The sequence below is a fragment of the Camelus bactrianus genome, chromosome 32 (genome assembly GCF_048773025.1).
Source record: "Camelus bactrianus isolate YW-2024 breed Bactrian camel chromosome 32, ASM4877302v1, whole genome shotgun sequence".
NCBI classification, from domain to species: domain Eukaryota; kingdom Metazoa; phylum Chordata; class Mammalia; order Artiodactyla; family Camelidae; genus Camelus; species Camelus bactrianus.
Window position 1 is genome coordinate 21771832 of NC_133570.1, and position 17376 is coordinate 21789207.

Sequence of the window (17376 nt, forward strand, 5' to 3'; positions counted from 1 at the left end):
GTCTCTTGGACTCTGGAAGTGGCGGCGGCGGGGGGGAGGAGAGAGGGCACAGGAACCCACACTCCCCGAGCCTCTGCCCACCGTGGGTAGAGCTGGTGGAGCTGACCTGGGGTGGCCGCAGGGTGGGGAGGGGCCCGGAACCACGTGTCCCAAGCCTGAGAAATGTCCAGACTCGCAGACTGTTTACACAGGCCGGCTGTATGAAGCCAGAGAGCCATTTGTCACAGAAGCTGGACAGCTGCCCCCACTCCTGAAAGAATATGCCTTTCCAGTAACGTGAATGCTTCTGGCCCTAGCTTCTGGGTCTTTCCCCCACCAGAGGGAGGCCAGACGTCACCAAGGTATGATTCCGTCAGTCTGGCTTTCTGTGTGGGCCGCTATATTAGTTGAGGCTCTTGACTGAATGTGACGTGCACTTTTAGCTCCTCTTTCTTCCGAGCTGGTGTCCTCCACAGTCCGTCTGGGGGTGAGATGACTGCCAGCAGCACCAGGCTTCCCCACCACCAGCCCAGCAATCCCCAGGAGGGGTGTTCCCTTCCCCACAGTTCCAGCAAAAGTCCCAGGAGAGCCTTGGTGCGTTCACTGGAGTGACAAGGACCAGTCATTGTGGCCAAGGGGAAGGAGTTTCCAGAATGGCCGGGGCTGGCGCCGAGGGAGACTGTGGTCCTGCTCGCGGGGAGGGAGTTTTCACACCCTTTCCTGACGCCCCCGGTGGCACCACTGGCCCTCCACGTGAACCCAGGCAGAGTCCCGCCACCTTCTAGTCCACTCTGGCTCGTTGCTTCTGTTTCTTTCTCAGGCCATAACTTTATATCCCTTATTTACACTCTTCAAGGACATACCACATTCACTTCCTTTACTTCCCTTTGTCCAAAATTTCTTCCCAAATACTCTGAAATAACACCCCAGTAAGATCACATGTCACTATGTGGATAAATAACCATTTGCTTCCCTGACACCAGCTGGGATCATTGAAAGTCTTGTTGAGGTCACGGGACTTGCTGTGGGGTCAGGCGGTGAACTGGCCGAAGCACCGGCCACCAGACTCCCCTGGCCTGACTCTCAGCCCTGACCTCCACCCCACGCTCCTGAATTGGAGACCACAAATCTGACATCCACACACGATTTGCTTCCCTGTTCTCCGATCTCAGATGTCAGAGCTCAGCAGCCAGTGCACAGGGGTGACCGTTGTCTCTCTCTGCAGATAAAGTGGCCTGTGTGGTGCCCTCAGAGTGTGAAGAGTACTGTGGTTTCAGCACCGGCTGCAGCCCCATGGCCTACCCCGTGCTGGTGGTGGAGCTGCTGCCCAAAGGTGAGGCACGGACCAGCTGTACAGGGCTGTGAGCTGAGTCAGGAGTAACGGCGCCTGTGTGCCGGCGGAAGCGTAGGCTCAGGAGGGAGGGCCCTCGGGGTGTCCAGGGAGCCTTGCTGGCCTCCTCTGCATCCATCCTCCTCCGTCTCCCGGGCACAGCCTCTGCACTGATCCCTCCTCACTCAGCCCCACCCTGGCTCCCTGGTTCCGTGGGTCGGTGCTCGGTGTTGTTCTGCCCTGTGGGCGTGTGGAGGTGAGGCTCCATCCAGTGGGATGGGCAGGGAGACAGCTTTCATCTCACCTGCTTCCCCACACCCCACAGAAATGGCCAAATGAATAGTACAGTTCTTTTTACAAATTCCACGTTAGCTGTGTGAATCAGGCGAGCAGTGTTGAGACAGTTCCATAAAATACGATGTGGATGGACTGCAAGGGAGGGAAACCCTGACATCCCACAGTCAGGAAGGAGGCTTTCCAGTTTCACCAGCTGAGCCTGTCTTCAGGCGCCCCAGGCTGTGGCCCAGGGCCATGGGACGCTGAAGCAAGGCCTGGCCCGAGTAGCCCCCGAGTGCAGCGGGGCCTTGCTGCAGCAGCCTCCAGTGCAGCCCAGTGAGCCTCAGGCTGTCCCAACCACACACGGAGGTCCCTCGGCAGGGCACGGTCCCTGCCGCTTAGTGGCCTTTCAGGTAAAGCCCTGGATTATCATGTTTGTAGCTAATGCTTGCTGAGCGCTTGCTCTGTGCTGGGCGCTGGGTTACCCCGTGTTCTCACTGTACCTTAATCTTAACAGCAGCCCTGTGTGGTAGGCACTTTCATACCTACTTCACGGATGGGGACACTGAGGCACAAGGAGCCGCATCACTTGCTGTGGTCTGGATCCTCTCGAGCCTCGGGGTCCTCCTCTGTGAAAGGGGCGGCAGTGTGTCCACTTGCCAGGCTGCAGGGGGCCATCAGGCGAATGCCTGAAGAGATTTTTGGCCCAAGTAGCTGCTCCTTTCCATTATGTAAAGACACAGTAGGCACATCACCAAGCGAGGACAGGTGTGATGCACTGATCTGTCTCAGAGGGGCCTCCATTCCAGCAAAGTCAGCGTGTGGGAAAGTCCTTCAGGCCTCAGGTACCTCCTGGCGTGGCCAGCAAGCTGGATGCCCAGAAAGGGTCCTTCTTTTCCAGGTGTTCAAGGCTTGATGGTGTCTGCTCTATGGGCCTCTCTCATGTCCTCCCTGACGTCTGTTTTCAGCGGTGCCAGCGCCGTGTTCACAATGGACATCTATACCCAGATGCGGCCGACAGCCACTGAGAAGGAGCTCATGATAACAGGAAGGTGAAGGATGCCTCTAATCGCATGAGTTACTGCTCTCAGTGAAAGATGCCCACAGTGTGCCGTTATGCAGAAAACGGAGGCACTAATGCTGCATACAGAGTTCCCCTGTCTGTGTACAGCATGGTGGTGGTTTCTTTTTGTCTGTTGCAGTTTTGCTGTGAAGATGTATTGCTTTTATAATCACAAAGAAAATTGTTTCCATTTGGGAAAAAATGAATAGTCACAATGATAGAAACGGGCATAGTGTATTAATGTACCCCCCAAACTAGTCTTTGTGAGGAAGTTTATATACATTGTCTCACTACCTCATTCAGTCCTCTTGACAGCTTTTAAAGGTAAGTTTTAGTCTTTATTCTCACTGTGCAAATGAGGGGAAAGTGGCTCAGAGAAGGGACTTGGTCTGTCTGAGATCACATGGTAAGCAGAACACATCCATATCAGGGCCCCATCTTTAACCAGGAGGCCACATGTGCTAGGCACAGGGCAGGGATATGAACGTGTCAACGTGGGCCGCCATCATTCCGTAGGGTTTCACGCTGGCTGCCCGTGGACTACTTGTGGCCCACACACTTTGAATGTGGCCTGTGTCATGCCTAAAATGTTTCCTTCATCCCTTAGCGGGCGCACAGAGCCGTCTGTTTCACCTGCCTAACCCCTGCAGTGAAGTTTCCTGGTGCACTTTGTTAGCATTCCATTGTTTAAAAAACACTTTTCTCAGGAACTTTGAGAAACAGATACTAGTTTTATTTAAAGTGTCATAGAACATAGGGGGAAAAGGAAGACTTAAATTCATTTTATAAAGTTCAAAATATTGATGCCAAAACCTAACAAATACAGCGCAAAAAAAAAGATTAAAACTGAAGACTAATCTCACTTTAAAATACCAATGTAAAAATTGTAAATAAAATATTAGACACATATCCAACAATATACTAAAAGGATGTTAAAAGAATGTCATCTCATTACCAACTGTGATTGTTGTCCGGAAATACAAGGATGGTTCAATATTAGGAAATGTACTAATTAATTCACCATGTTAATAGATTAGAAGAGAAACATCAAATATATCCAGATGATGAAAAGGTATTTGGTAAAATAGGTACTTTTCAACATGATTAAACATATCCTTATCACCTGAAAAGCCAAGATCACTCCTAATGGAACTAGGAAGGAACAAGGCAAGAATGTCCCCCTTACCACTGTATTTATACTAATATATATATAAAGTAAAATACGTCATATATGGAGAAGTAGACCCACAGGTGAGGTCGGCAGACAAGGACTTTGAAATAACCATGATTAATATGTACAAGAAAGCTGAGGGGAAGGTGTATAAAGTAGACGAAAAGAATTGGGAATTTCTCCAGAGAATTAGAATTTATAGAAATGAGAAGCTTTTTCTGGAATTGGAAAATAAATATCTGAAGTTAAAAACTCAGTGGATGGGTTAACAACAACTAATTGGCTGTCGCAGAAGACATAGTGGCGTGGAAATGAATCCGTCAACAACATGCAAACTGAAGCACACAGGGAAGAAGGGACACACAGACACGGAAGAATAACACACTTGTGACTGGAACATTGGAACTATGCACGTGTAATTGGAGAAGCGATTCTGCAAAGAAAATGGCCTAGAATTGTTATCTGGACAATTATCCAGAGATGAAGAAATCCCACAAATGGGAGACAGGAAAAACACAAAGGTGAGCATGCCCAGACCACGTGGTAGCAATACTACTGAGGACTGAAGATCAAGCAGACCTTTAGAGCAGCCAGAGGGAAATAACCACATTTCCTTCAAAAGAGCAACACGGAGACTGACAGCAGAATTTTCAACAGAATCTAAAATCCAGAAAACAGCGGAATGACATCTTAAAGTGCTTGAAAAAACTGCCCACCTGGAATTCAGTGCCCATCAAAAAAGCCTCCTAAGTGAAGGTGAAACAAATGTCTGTTCTAATAAATGCAAGTTGAGAGAACTTGCTACAGTGGAATTTCACTTTCATTACATTTCAGTTCTGTTACATTAGAATTTCATAAGAAATACTAAAGGACGTTCTTCAGGCTACAGGAAAATAACCCGGATCAAAGAGCTGACCTTCAGAGAAGGACAAACAGCACCAGAAAGGTAAGCATGTGGGAAATGGAATCAGGGAGTGTTGATACCAACGAGAGAAAAGTCCGTGCGATTTACAACACGTGGAGGGAAAACCTACGGCAGTGTCCCGGGAGACGGGAGTCAAGTGTGGTCAGTTACAGTTACCCTGCTTACCTTCCCCCTCCCAGAACCTACCTTGAGACTGACAGTTTGTACCCTTTGACCACCTTCACCCCTCTCCCCTACCCTTACTCCCCACCTCAGATGGCCACCGGTCTGCTCTCTGTTTCCATGAACTCGGGCTTTTTTTAGATTCTACAATAAGTGAGACCATATTTGTCTTTCTCTGTCTGACTTATTTCACTTAGTATAATGCCCTAAAGGTTCGTCCATGTTGTCACAAATGGGAGGATTTCCTTCTTTTTTGTGGCTGAGTAATATTCCATTGAGTATGTATACCACATCTTCTTTATCCATTCATCTGTTAATAAACACTTAGGTTGTTTCTGTGTCTTGGCTACTGTGAATAATGCTGCCGTGAGCATGGGGGTACAGAGATTTCTTGATAAGGGTTGCATTGACTCGATAGATGGCTTTGAGTAGTGTGAACATTTTAACAGTATTAATTCATCTAATTCATGAACACAAGATATCTTTCTGTTTATTTGTGTCTTCTTCAATTTATTATATCAATGTCTTATAGGCAGTGTAGAGATCTTTTATCTCCTTGGTTAAATTTATTCCTAAGTGTTTTATTGATTTTGATGCTCTTGTAACTGGGATTATTTTATTTCTTTTTCAGATAATTCATTGTTAGTATATAGAAACAGTACTGATTTTTGTGTTAGTTTTGTATCCTGAAACTTGTCTCTTCTTTAAGATTGAGGAAGGCTAAAAAAAAAAAAATGGGAAAATACATACCATGAAAAGATGAAGAAAATTTTAACAAAATAGTAGCAAATCAGGTCCAACAACAAATAAAAAGAATAATACACCGTGACCATCTGGAGTGTATTTCAGGAATGCAAGAACGGTTCTTTATTCAAAAATCAGTCAGTGTTCTTGACCGCACTAACTGAACACAGGAGCAAATGATATAGTATTCACAGCAGATAAAAACCCTGTAAACTTTTCAGTACCTATTTTTTTATCTTAGCAAATTAGAGAATTTAAAGGAACTTCTTTACTCTGACTTTTAAACACATATTTAAAAACCTGTAACATTTATCATGCTTAATGTTTATACGTGAAAATCTTTTCCCTTGAGACTGAGAATTAGACACACACGTCCACTCTAGCCGCTTTCCTCCACACTGTACTGGGAGTGCTGCTCTGTAAAAATGTGAGAACAGGACACAAATGACATAAGGATAGAAGTGGAAGAAATGCATCATCATAAAAGACGTTATAGACAAACTGTTAAAATTTCAACGTGGGTTTAGTTTAACAAGACTGATACAAGGTCAAATACAAGAATTAATCATACTTTATGCATTACACATTACACACATTACCATTTAGAGTATCATTAAACCATATCAGATACCTAGGAATAAATCTCACAAAAGATTTGAGAAAATTGCTGAAAATTGCAAAGCATTATCAAGAGAAGTGAAGGAGACCTAGTGTAACAGGAATATACCACACTGGTGAATTAGGAGATTCGGTGTTGACAAGATGCTTCTTCTCTCCATATTCAGAGCAATCCCAATCAAAATGCAGGAACTTTTTTGTGTGCATGTAAAAATTGACAAACCAGTTCTAAAATTAATACAGAAATGCAAAGAGCAAAGAATATCCAAGGCAATTCTTAAAGCTGAACGAAGCTGGAGGATTTAAGCGAGCAGAGATCAGTATCTACTGTGAAGCAATTCTAATTAGACAGTGTGGTTTTAGTGCAAATGTAGTCAAATCAGTGGAACATAATACAGAATACAGGAAAAGGTGAACAGGTGAACAGTGGAGAAAATGATAGGGGGGAAGGATTTTCAGTAAGTGGTACTAGGTAATTTGGGTATTCATTATAAAAATAATACTGACTAACTATACACAAAATTCCATTTCAGATGGACTGTGTATCTGAATGTGAAAGGTGAAACAGTAAAGTTTTTATAAGAAAAAGTGGTTGGCATGACACTGGATTACCAACTACATATCATCTGCATGAACAGTAGCTTTCTTAGCATGTCTTAAAGAAATTTTTGCATCATCAAGAATTGTGTTCAAGTGGGGAGTATATATAGCTCAGTGGTAGAGTGCCTGCTTAGCATGCATGAGGTCCTGAGTTCAATTCCCAGTATCTTCACTAAAAATTAATAAATAAACCTAATTACCTTCCTATAAAGAAGAATAAAATGTTTTTAAATTTTAAAAAATTGTGTTCACGTATATCAGAAAGCAGATTCCAACATCTGATTTATAACTTCTGGCTCATGTTCTGTGATCCCCATGTCCTGCAGGATTTGTGCCATCACCGGTGCGTGTTTTGGCGTGCTCTTGGAAGAAGCCATCTGACCAGACTCCCTGATGCCTGGTGATCACACTCCTTGAGCCAAATCACCCAATTAATGTGTTTCACCTAGCGTGGGGTACCAGTGAGCACCAGCCCTGGCATACCAGTGAGCAGAATGTTCAGAAGCATCCTCGCTGCAGTGGCTTCAAGCACCTCCCATACATTTACCTTATTATCTTTCCAGTGTCTGTAGAATCTCTAGTAATGCTAATATGTAGGGAGGTTTCTTTTTCTCTTGAGCAAACCTACCTAGAGGATTATCCATTTTAATAAATCTTTCCAAAGGACCAACTTTTGGATTTGTTGATGCCTCTGTTTTTTGTGTTTTTTCCCCATTGATTTCTATTTTTGTTTCCTTTTGTCTATTTACTTTGGATTTACCCTGGTTTTCTTTTTCTTTTTTTAGCTTCTTAAAGTGGAAATTCATATTGTTGGTTTAAAACCTTTCTGATGTTTTATGATCACCACTTAAAACTACAAATTTCCGCTTGCTTTAGCTGCATCCTGCAAATTTTGATAAGTTCTGTCTTCATTTTCAGTTAGTTCAAAGTATTTCTTAATTTCCTCGTGATTTTTTTCTTTGTTCATGGATTATTTAAAAGTGTGCTTTTCAATTTCCAAGTATTTGGTACTTTCTTAATTCTTTTATTGTTATTGATTTTTAATTTACTACCACTGTGATCCAAAGATATACACTATGAGACTTTAATCTTTTGAAATTTTTTGATATTTTTGTATTCTTTCTTAATTTTTGTCTAATAGAAGCTTCAGTTGTGGTTATGTAGTTTTCTGTTTCTGTCTTATGGTTCTTTCAGGGTTTTTTGCTTCATATATAGTCAAGTTCTGGTATTAGGTGCATTTATGCTGGTTACGGTTTCCTGAGGAATTAACTTTTTCATCATTATGAAATCGCCCTTTTTATCTCTGCTAATACTTCTTGTCTTGAGGTTTGCTTCATTACCAATACAGGCCATACCAGCTTTCTTATGCTTAGTGTTTATAACATCTTTTACTTTCAGACTATAAATATGTTTGAAGTGAGTCCCTTGTAGAGCACATACAGTTGCATTTTGATTTTTTAATCTAATCTGACAATCTCTGCCTTTATAATTTGAGTGCTAAGTTCACTTTCACTTAGTGTAATTATTAACAAGGCTGGAAATAGTTTCTATATTTTATTTTAATTTCTTCTGGTTGTTTCAGGCATTATACTAGGCATTATTAACCTATCTTAGTCTACTTACAGTTAATACTGTATCATTTTATGTAAAATGTGAGCTCTTTGCAAGAGTATATGCCATTTTCCCCTTTCATCCTTCATGTTATGTTTCTCATATTTTTACATCTACATCCACTATAAATCCCACAGTACAGATGAGAGTGATACAATTTTTTGCTTTAAGCAGCCAATTGCCTTTTAGAGAAATGAAAATGAGACACTGTAGGTAGCATCTTATGTTTTACTTTCTTGGTGCTCGTCATCCCTTCTTTCAGGTTTGAGTTTCCATCTGTGTCATTTCCCTTCACCCTAAAGAACTTCAGTTTGTCTTGTGATGCAGGTCTGTCAGTAAAAGATTCTCTCAGTTTTTGTTTATTGGAAAATATTTTTATTTCATCTTTATTTTTGAAGAATTTTTTTGCTGGATGCAGAATTCTGGGTTGAAAGGTTTTTTTTGTTTTTTGGGTTTTTTTAAAAATTTTAAGTACAGTCTTCCATTCTCTTCTGTCCTCTTGTTTCTGATGAGAAATCATCAATAATTCATAGTACTGCTCTCTGTGTGTAATGTACCTTTTTTCCTGGTCTTCAAGATTTTCCATTCATTTTTGGTTTTCAACAGTTTTATTATGATGTGCTTAAGGGTGTGTTTGTGTGTGTGTTTATCCTGATTGGGCTTTGCTGAACTTCTAAATCTGTAAATTATTGGTTTTCACCAAATTTGGAAAATTGTTGACCATTATTTCTCTGCGTATTTGTCTGTTCCATCCCCCATATTTTTTGTGACTCTACTTACACACATACTGGCTCTTTTGATATTGTCCCACAGATCGCTGGGGTTCTGTTTACTTAAAAAAATTTTTTCTCTGTGTTCTTCCATTTAGATTTCTATCACTCTTCCTTTAGGTTTATTGGCTCTTTTTTCTTTTCCAATCTACTCTTAAGGCCAACCAGTGAATCTTTCATTTCATTTATTGAAATTTCAGTTCTGGAATTTCTATTTGGTTCCTTTTCAAATTTTTTTTTTGAATGTCCAGTTTTTTGTTGATTTCCTGTCTGTTCCCTCATAAGTATCATTTTCTTTAAATCCTTTAAGATAACTGTAGTCACTGCTTTGAAGTCTTTGAGCCCTTGGGGTCAGTTTCTATAGATTGCTTTCTCTCTTGACCATGGGTTGCATTTCTTATCTCTTCACATATCTTGAAAATTTTGTTATATACTGAACATTGTAGGTCATACGTTATAGAAATTCTCGATCACATTCCTCTGAAGAATATTGGTTTTTGTTTTAGCATGCAGGTAAATTACTAGCTGATCCCCTTAAACTTGCGGAGGCCTGGTTTCTTATACTTTGTTAGGGTGTCTCTGTTTCAGTTTTGGTCTAGTTTTATCACAAATTCTTAGTCCTGGGATACAGCCTGTGCTTCTAAGGCATGGCCCTTGGGGGGTTTCAGTGAGACGCCTGAAATGGTACCTAGGCCCTCTAACTTGATGAGATTCAGACTCCAGTTTCTGTCTCCCCTGCTATAGGCAGCCAAGGAAATCTTTGCTCAGCTTTTTCTGCCTTCCAGCAGTTGCTAGTTGGTGGACTATTTGGAAATTCTTCCCCATGTGCACAGCCAAGGGCTTAAGGGGAGTTTATACAAATCTTTAAAATCAGATACTGTAATCATATGAAGTTTTTAGAAATGTATTACTCCTCAAGAAATGAATACTTTCTATGTATTATGTATTTTCAGCATGACCACCTCAAACACACCATCCAGCTGTGGTGAGAATCTACCCATGATCCAGTAACAGGCAAATGGACACTCAGTTTTATTTGTCCAGCAGTTGAAGGGTTTTGCCTGCAGCCCTATGGTCAGTTCTGTTAGTGTTTAGGGGTATGATATTTCCTCTGCCACACTGATGAGTGGGCCCTGAATCTAACCTAAGGAACAATTAAAACTAGCTAATAACAAAAATAAACAAATGGGACCTAATTAAACTTATAAGCTTTTGCACAGCAAAGGAAACCATAAGTAAAACAAAATGACAACCTTTGGAATGGGAGGAAATATTTGCAAATGATTCAGCTGACAAGGACTTAATTTCAGAATATACAAATAGCTCATACAACTGAATAACAAAAAGCAAATAACCCAATCCGAAAATGGGCAGAAGACCTAAAGAAGCAATTCTCCAAAGAAGGCATACCAATGGCCAATAGGCATGAAAAAAAATGCTCAATATTGCTAATTATAAGAGAAATGCAAATCAAAACTACAATGAGGTTATCACCTCACATCAGTCAGAATGGCCATCTGTAAAAGGTCCACAAACAATTGCTGGAGAGGGTGTGGAGAAAAGGGAACCCTCCTACACTGTTGGTGGTATGCAGTTGGTGCAGCCGTTGTGGAAAACAGTATGGAGAGTCCTCCAGAAACTAAAAAATAGACTTACCATATGATCCAGTAATCCAACCCCTGGGCATATATTCAGAGGGAACTCTTAATTTGAGAAAATACATGCGCCCCAATGTTCACAGCAGCACTATTTACAGTAGCCAAGATGTGGAAACAACCTAAGTGTCCATGGACAGATGACTGGATAAAGAAGTTGTGGTGTATTTGTACAATGGAATACTAATCAGCCTTAAAAAAAGAAAAATAAAATAATGCCATTCATACGTGGAATCTAAAAAAAGAAGACACTAATGAAGTCATCTACAAAACAGAAACAGACTCACAGACATAGTAAACAGTCTTGTGGTTGGTTACCGGGGGAAAAGGGGTGAGTAGGGATAAATTGGGAGTTCAAGATTTGCAAATATTAATTAGTATATATAAAATAAGCAACAGGTTTCTTCCATATAGCACAGGGAACTATATTCAATACCTTGTAGTAACCTGTAATGAAAATAAACATGAAAACGAATATATATGTGCTTATGTGTGACTGAAACATAATGCTGTACACCAGAAACTGACACATTGTAAACTGACTATGTTTCAGTTTTTAAAAAAAGTCTAGGTAATAGTTTATGGCTTGTAGATACTTTATTAAAAAGAAAAAAAACTCTTCAAATTACCACTGACTTTTGATTTAACTTACAGGTTTTTTGTTATAGTCTTACTCGCTGTCTCCATTGCCTGGGTGCCTGCTATACAGGTGGCTAACAAGGAACAACTGTTTGAATACACGCAGGCAGTTCTGAGCTACCTGACGCCGCCCATTGCTGCTGTCTTCCTGCTCGCCATGTTTTGCAAGAGAGTCACTGAGCAGGTAGGTGGGAGTTCGTGTGACCACACCTCAATCAGCCTCCAGGTACAGCTCCAGCACAAAGGTGAAGTCCTCATTCTTAAAGATGGGACTGTCTGGTTGCAGGAGACAGATGATACCCAGTGAGCAGATAAAGACTTCTGAGATTGGTGTGGTGCTGTTTAAAAGTAAAAAAGGATTGTGGAGATTGGCAGGGCAGGTGCTGGGGGCAGGGGGACACAAGGACATCAGCCAAGATGGTGGGAGAAGATTTCTCCTAAGAAAGTGACCTTGAACCTGAATCCTGAAGGATGTGATCTAGGAGAGATCCAGGCAGAGAGAAGGGCGAGTGCAAAGGCCCAGCGGGCAGCACAGTGGGCAGGACCCACACACAAAAGAAGGCACAGGAAGTGGCTGGAGTGGACCGCCCAGGGTAGAGGGCGGAGCCAGGTGAGGTCAGCTAGGGCAGGTGAGACTTGCTTCTGAGGGCGGGCTGTCAGGGCTTCAGCAGAAGCAGGGCTCCCTAGTCCATGTTTCGGGGGACAGCTGGAGAGCGGTGGAGGGCCCACCTGTGTGAGAGCAGATGGTGGTTCCGGATCGGGGTCAGGGCATGGAGATGATGGTAGGATCTGCTGACGGCTCGGTGGTGTGGCAAGATGGGAGGAGAGGGGCTGGGGATGACTCTCGGGGTTTCGGCCTGTGCATCCAGGCAGGTGGAGGGGCCAGTCACAGCAGCAGGGAAGACTGAGGCCGCTTTGGACACATCACCTTTGAGATGCCTATTCATCGTCTAACTCACAGGGCCTCCAGTGTCTCCCAAGCTCTCTGACTGACCTGGGAGAGCATGCAGGCGTCTCAGGTCCTCGCTCAGCCCGAGGAGGAGTCCTCTCCTCACGGTGCTAACACTCTGCTTCTGCCCTTAAGACAAGGTCAGTTGTAGAGCTGGACTGGTCGGGAGGCCAGGCTGCAGGTGGCCTGTCTCATCCCCCGTCTTCCTCCCAGGTGACTCTGGGGGCTCCTCCTTTGGCAGGGTGCCTTCTGGGGGCTGACGAGTGGACTTTTGATTGGCTTCTGTCGAATGGTGTCCGAGTTTTCCTATGGGACCTGGAGCTGCTTGGCAAATGACAAGTGCCCTCTGATCATCTGCAGCGTGCACTACCTCTATTTTGCCATAATCCTCTTCACCATCAGCCTCTTCGCTGTCCTGGGGATCTCCTTATTCACAGACCGGATTCCAGATAAACACGTAAGTGCTGCCTTAAGGATGCTCCGGGGTCAGCCCACAGTCCCTGCTTCCCCGTGAGCTTTGTGGAGAAGTGGCCGAATTCTTCCCGCCTTCTCCTCGAAAGTGGGAGGGCTGGGGGTTGGGGATGATGAATGAGTCAAAAATAGGCAAATAACACAGAAAGGGCCTTGCCTTAACAACAAAACGGAACAAAAAAGCTTTTCACCATCCTCAATTAAGTATTCACTGAGAATGAGAAGTTCGGCTTTTAAAATGCAAATTTTCTTTGAAGTGTTAGGTTTGCTAACCTGAGTATGAATTAATGTAATCAAGGCCCACCTGGAGGGGATTAAGCCAGCAGGAAGGGGACAGTGATGCTGGCTGCACTGTGACCTGTGGCCGCACACACGCCTCATTCTCCTAGCACAGCCACTTCCGACCTCTGGGGAGGCAGGTGTCAGTCTCCCCAGTTGTAATATTAGAAACTCAAGTCGGTTGTCCACGATACCAGAGCTGTAAGTGGCAAGGCTGGGCCCCGACTAGGCTCCACCTTGTCACCTACTTGGGCATGGCCGATACGTTTAGCAGGACAGGGACCTAGCTGAGCCCGAAAGCAGCAGGGAGGGTCCTGGATGTCCAAGTTGAGGGAGAGGGGAGCTCAGAGGGTAGGTGGGTCTATAAGACCTGTGTGCCCTGGGGTCTGGGTGAAAGCTGGAAACGTGGAAGACAGCCTCAGGGGCCTTCAGCTCAGCCTGGGCCTCCCTCTGGCCACCTCTCTGCTCAGTAGTTCCCATGTGATTTGTTCCTCTCTTGCACACAGAGCCTCGTTAGAGAGGGATGGGGCGAATGGGGAGGACAGTCAGGAGTGTCCGGGATGCACTCACCCGCCACGTGTCCCCGACTCTGCTCCCAGCACCTGAGAAGCTGGGGCAGGGTAGGGGGCCTGAGTTCTGCGGCTCAGCGGCTCAGGTGGTCAGCTTGTCTGACTTCTTTTCTGCTGCTCTTAGTCTCACCGTTTTGGTCTTGCCCGCTTCTCAGGCAGCCTCCTGCTTGAGTGTTTCCTACCCATCTGTGTGCGGGTACTCTGGAGGGGAGGGGAGGTGGGAGAAGTGGGAGACCGAGCTTGCGGGTCACCGCACTGCTGCGCACTGGGTGCTACCAGGGGAGGCGGGACCGCACGGAGCCCAGGTCCTTCTGCCCAGTGGCCTGGCCTGCAGGGCTGACCGGGAGGCTGGGGAGGCAAATGTGACCCCGCAGCATTGTCAGGAAGCAGCTCAGGGCTAAACCTGGTCTCTGTCATGAACACAACGGAATTTTCACCACTGCCATTTCAGTCTGAGAGGTGGGGCTTAGAGGGGCTGGCTGGGGAGGGGCCAGCCCCACTCATTCACATCCCGCCACGTTTTGGGAGATTGAGGGAGTGCTGAGATTCACATATACCAAGTCTAGCATAATAGACTAAAATCTATTTCGGGACAGACTTGGTGGCAATGTTCGTTTAGTTATGCTTCTACTGACCCCAACCCTTAAAAAAAAAAGGCAACAATTGGCTGGATTTTGTCCCTGCCCAAAGTTTCCATATGTGTTTTTAGGAAGAGAACAAAATAACAGACCAGAAGGGAAAGGCATCTGCAAAAGCCTTGTTGAGTGTGAGTGATGGGCCAGGGCCAGGTGAACCCTGTACCCCAGGTGAACCTGGTAAACCAGGTGAAGCCTCTTCTGGGCCATGTGAGGGCTCATCTCTGACAGCCAGGAGGGGCTTCCAGAAGGAATGCAGTTCCTGGGTTGGCCCTGACGGGCTCGTCCACCAGAAGCAGCAGGCCAGGCATGATGGGTGGCTTCTCCCACCCTGAGGGGCACAGAACTGGAAGGAGCCCTGAGCGCATTGCCCCCACCACCACCCCTCACTGTCCAGCCCAGGACACGAGGCCCAGGACACTGAGGCCACCCTTTGCAAGGCCACACGCCACAGGGTACCAGAGCCGGAACTAAAATCCAGGGTTCCCAGCGCCAGGCTTTCCCCACCCGCATTCCCTCCATCTCTTGTTGCAGTCTAACAGCCACATCTTTTTTCAGTCCTTGGAGACCCCAGCACTCAGCTGCCAGCTGTGGCACTGTAAGGCCTGCGTGACAAAGCCCCAGGTGGTGACATGCCCCTTCTCTCCCCCTAGCTCCACCGCCTCTGTTGGAGTTTGCGGAACAGCCAAGAAGAAAGGGTAGATCTGGATGAAGAAATACGATGGAAGAGGCCCACACCGCAGGCACAGCCAGGTGAGAAGGGAGATCTAAAGCCTGCGGCAGGTCCTGTGCTGCCACCCCAGCACCCCCACCCCGCTGGCTCCACTGCCAGGGGAGACCCCCTCTCCTTTTCCCAGAGGAGCCTTGGGGGTGTTTGTGTGGGTTGAGATGCCTCTCAGACATTCATGTGGCTGTCTGGGCTGGAGAGATCCACCTGGGATGGTCAGCCCTGGGAGCAGGTGCCAGGGCAGGAGGAAGGGGTCTGGTGTAAAGTGAGGGGCAGGGAAACACAAGTGTCTGGTGATCTAGAAGCATTTCGGGCGGGGTGGAGGGGTCCGTGGAGGCATCTGCTGACCAGCCGTGGGATTTAGCTACACAGAGGTCACATTGTGCCTCAGCAGGAGCGACCTGGTAGAGAGGAGGAAGCACTGGGGACCGGGGAAGGGATGGCAGGTCCTGGAGTCTCGCACAGGGTTTCAGACCCAGAGGGTTTCTGGGAAGTGGGCAGGAGATGGTCCTCAAAGAGGAGGGGAAGCAGCCCCACTGCAGAGGGCACCAGGGGAACCAGGTGGGGGACAGCTGGATCTCAGTCTGAGAGTGTTCCAGGACAGGCTTGGGCCTGGGAGCTCTGGAGGGCCCAAAAGGAATCTTTCGGCAGACGGGGTCAGAGAAGGGGCGTAGGGGCCACAGGAGGGTGACCTGTGCCTCTCGAGGCCCTGACGCAACAGGGATAAGGGCCTAACAAGATTAGTGCTGAGTCTGGGGCAGAGAGGTGAGTAGGCTGTGAGTTTGGAGGAGGGAGGGAGGGAACGGCCTGCCTGGGAGGAGGCGGCATTCTGGGGCTCCCTCTCCACTCCTGCTGGGGACGTTCAGAGCCCAGAGGGGCCGGGGACCCTCTCCTGACACCTGCAGGGCCTGAGCTAGGCTGCCCCACACCCCTGGAGGATGCCGGCCTCCCGGGATTGCGCTCCCTCCGGGGTGGGAGGAACTGCCCATCAGGGCCCTCAGTGTGCTGGCCGCTCGTTCTTGGTGCACCTCCAGGCCCCTCTCCTCCCTCACCCCACAGCCACAGGTGGATGACGGTGACGACAGTGGCTCACATTCATTGCCTGTTTGGGATGGGTCAAGGACTGTGGAAATTACACCAACGTGTGAAAGGCACGGTCATATCCCCATTTTAGAGATGGGAGGCTGAGGCACTGAACAGTCCAGTAATCTTCCCCAGGCTCCTCAAATAACCAAGCACTGGGGGAACCAGGGTTTGAACCAAACAATCTGACCCCAAAACGTGTGCTCTTGGCCACTGGCCAGTTCCCCGACCCGTCCTACAGTCCCTGGCCTGTGGTCCATCATGTTGGTCACATGATCAGTTGCCATGTACATATGGCAGCCTTTTGGGGCCTGGCGGCTGCATGATAATGTGCTAGAAACCAGGCCAGGGTGTGCTGCTCACAACCGCCCGAACGTACAGGGGTGTGTGTCTCTGGGGCCCTCCAGGGCAGGACCCTGCCCCGTAACAGAGGCCCCTCCGGCCCTGGCTGATGATTTCTGTCATCCCTGGTGCTGCCTCAGCCTCGGAGCAGAGCTGGCACAGAGGCTGCCTAGCGGGATGAGACACTGACCTGGTCACAGCACACACTGCTCGGAGCGTGCTTGTCTTGTCTCAAGGAGGGAACCATTCTCAGGCGCAGCCAGGCCCACGTGGGTGTTTGGAGCTGGCCGTGGTGCTGACCTGTGCCTGAGCAGGCCAGGGAGGCCAGACACTCAGACACTGGAGGGCCGTTCAAGGCCTGGAGGAATGACTGTAACTTTCCTGTAATTCCTAGACTTCCCTCCTTTCCTGGGGAAAACACCCATGATGCCCCTTTCAGGGGCCCAGAGAGCTTTCCTTTGGGCCAGGCCGTGAGCCCAGTATCTGCCTGTAGAAGCACAGCACTCCCCAGGTGCCGAGGAGAGCAGAGCAATTGAGGCTTCTTCCACCATCAGAGCAGCAGCCACTTGCCCTGGACCTGCAGTCTGGAAGGGCAGGCTTGCCCTGTGACAGCTGGGCACCTAGGCAGGCTGAAGGCTCTGCCAGTGCAAGGCAGGCCTGGCCCAGGCAGCCCCACTCCACCCTACCGCACCCCAGGATGCACCCCAGGGTCCTGCTCTCCCATGTCTCTGAGGATGTCTGCTCGTGTTCTGAAGCTGGGGCTGGACTGTTCTGCATA

At 46.9% G+C, this 17376-nt stretch overlaps 1 protein-coding gene across 15 annotated transcripts in view; it reads left to right on the forward strand.

Moving 5' to 3' along the window:
• The window catches only part of LOC105069358 (sodium/glucose cotransporter 1), a 60510-nt gene that overhangs the window by 41301 nt on the left and 1833 nt on the right, over positions 1-17376 (forward strand). For 14 of the 15 annotated variants that reach the window (XM_074355835.1, XM_074355838.1, XM_074355840.1 and 11 more), the window contains 5 exons: positions 1205-1312; positions 2487-2637; positions 11559-11727; positions 12734-12949; positions 15100-15199. In XM_074355835.1, coding sequence (XP_074211936.1) covers positions 1205-1312; positions 2487-2637; positions 11559-11727; positions 12734-12949; positions 15100-15199 — 744 coding nt within the window. Of the gene's footprint in view, positions 1-1204; positions 1313-2486; positions 2638-11558; positions 11728-12705; positions 12950-15099; positions 15200-17376 lie in introns of those variants that run through there. The other variant, XR_006725060.2, reaches the window with a different exon arrangement.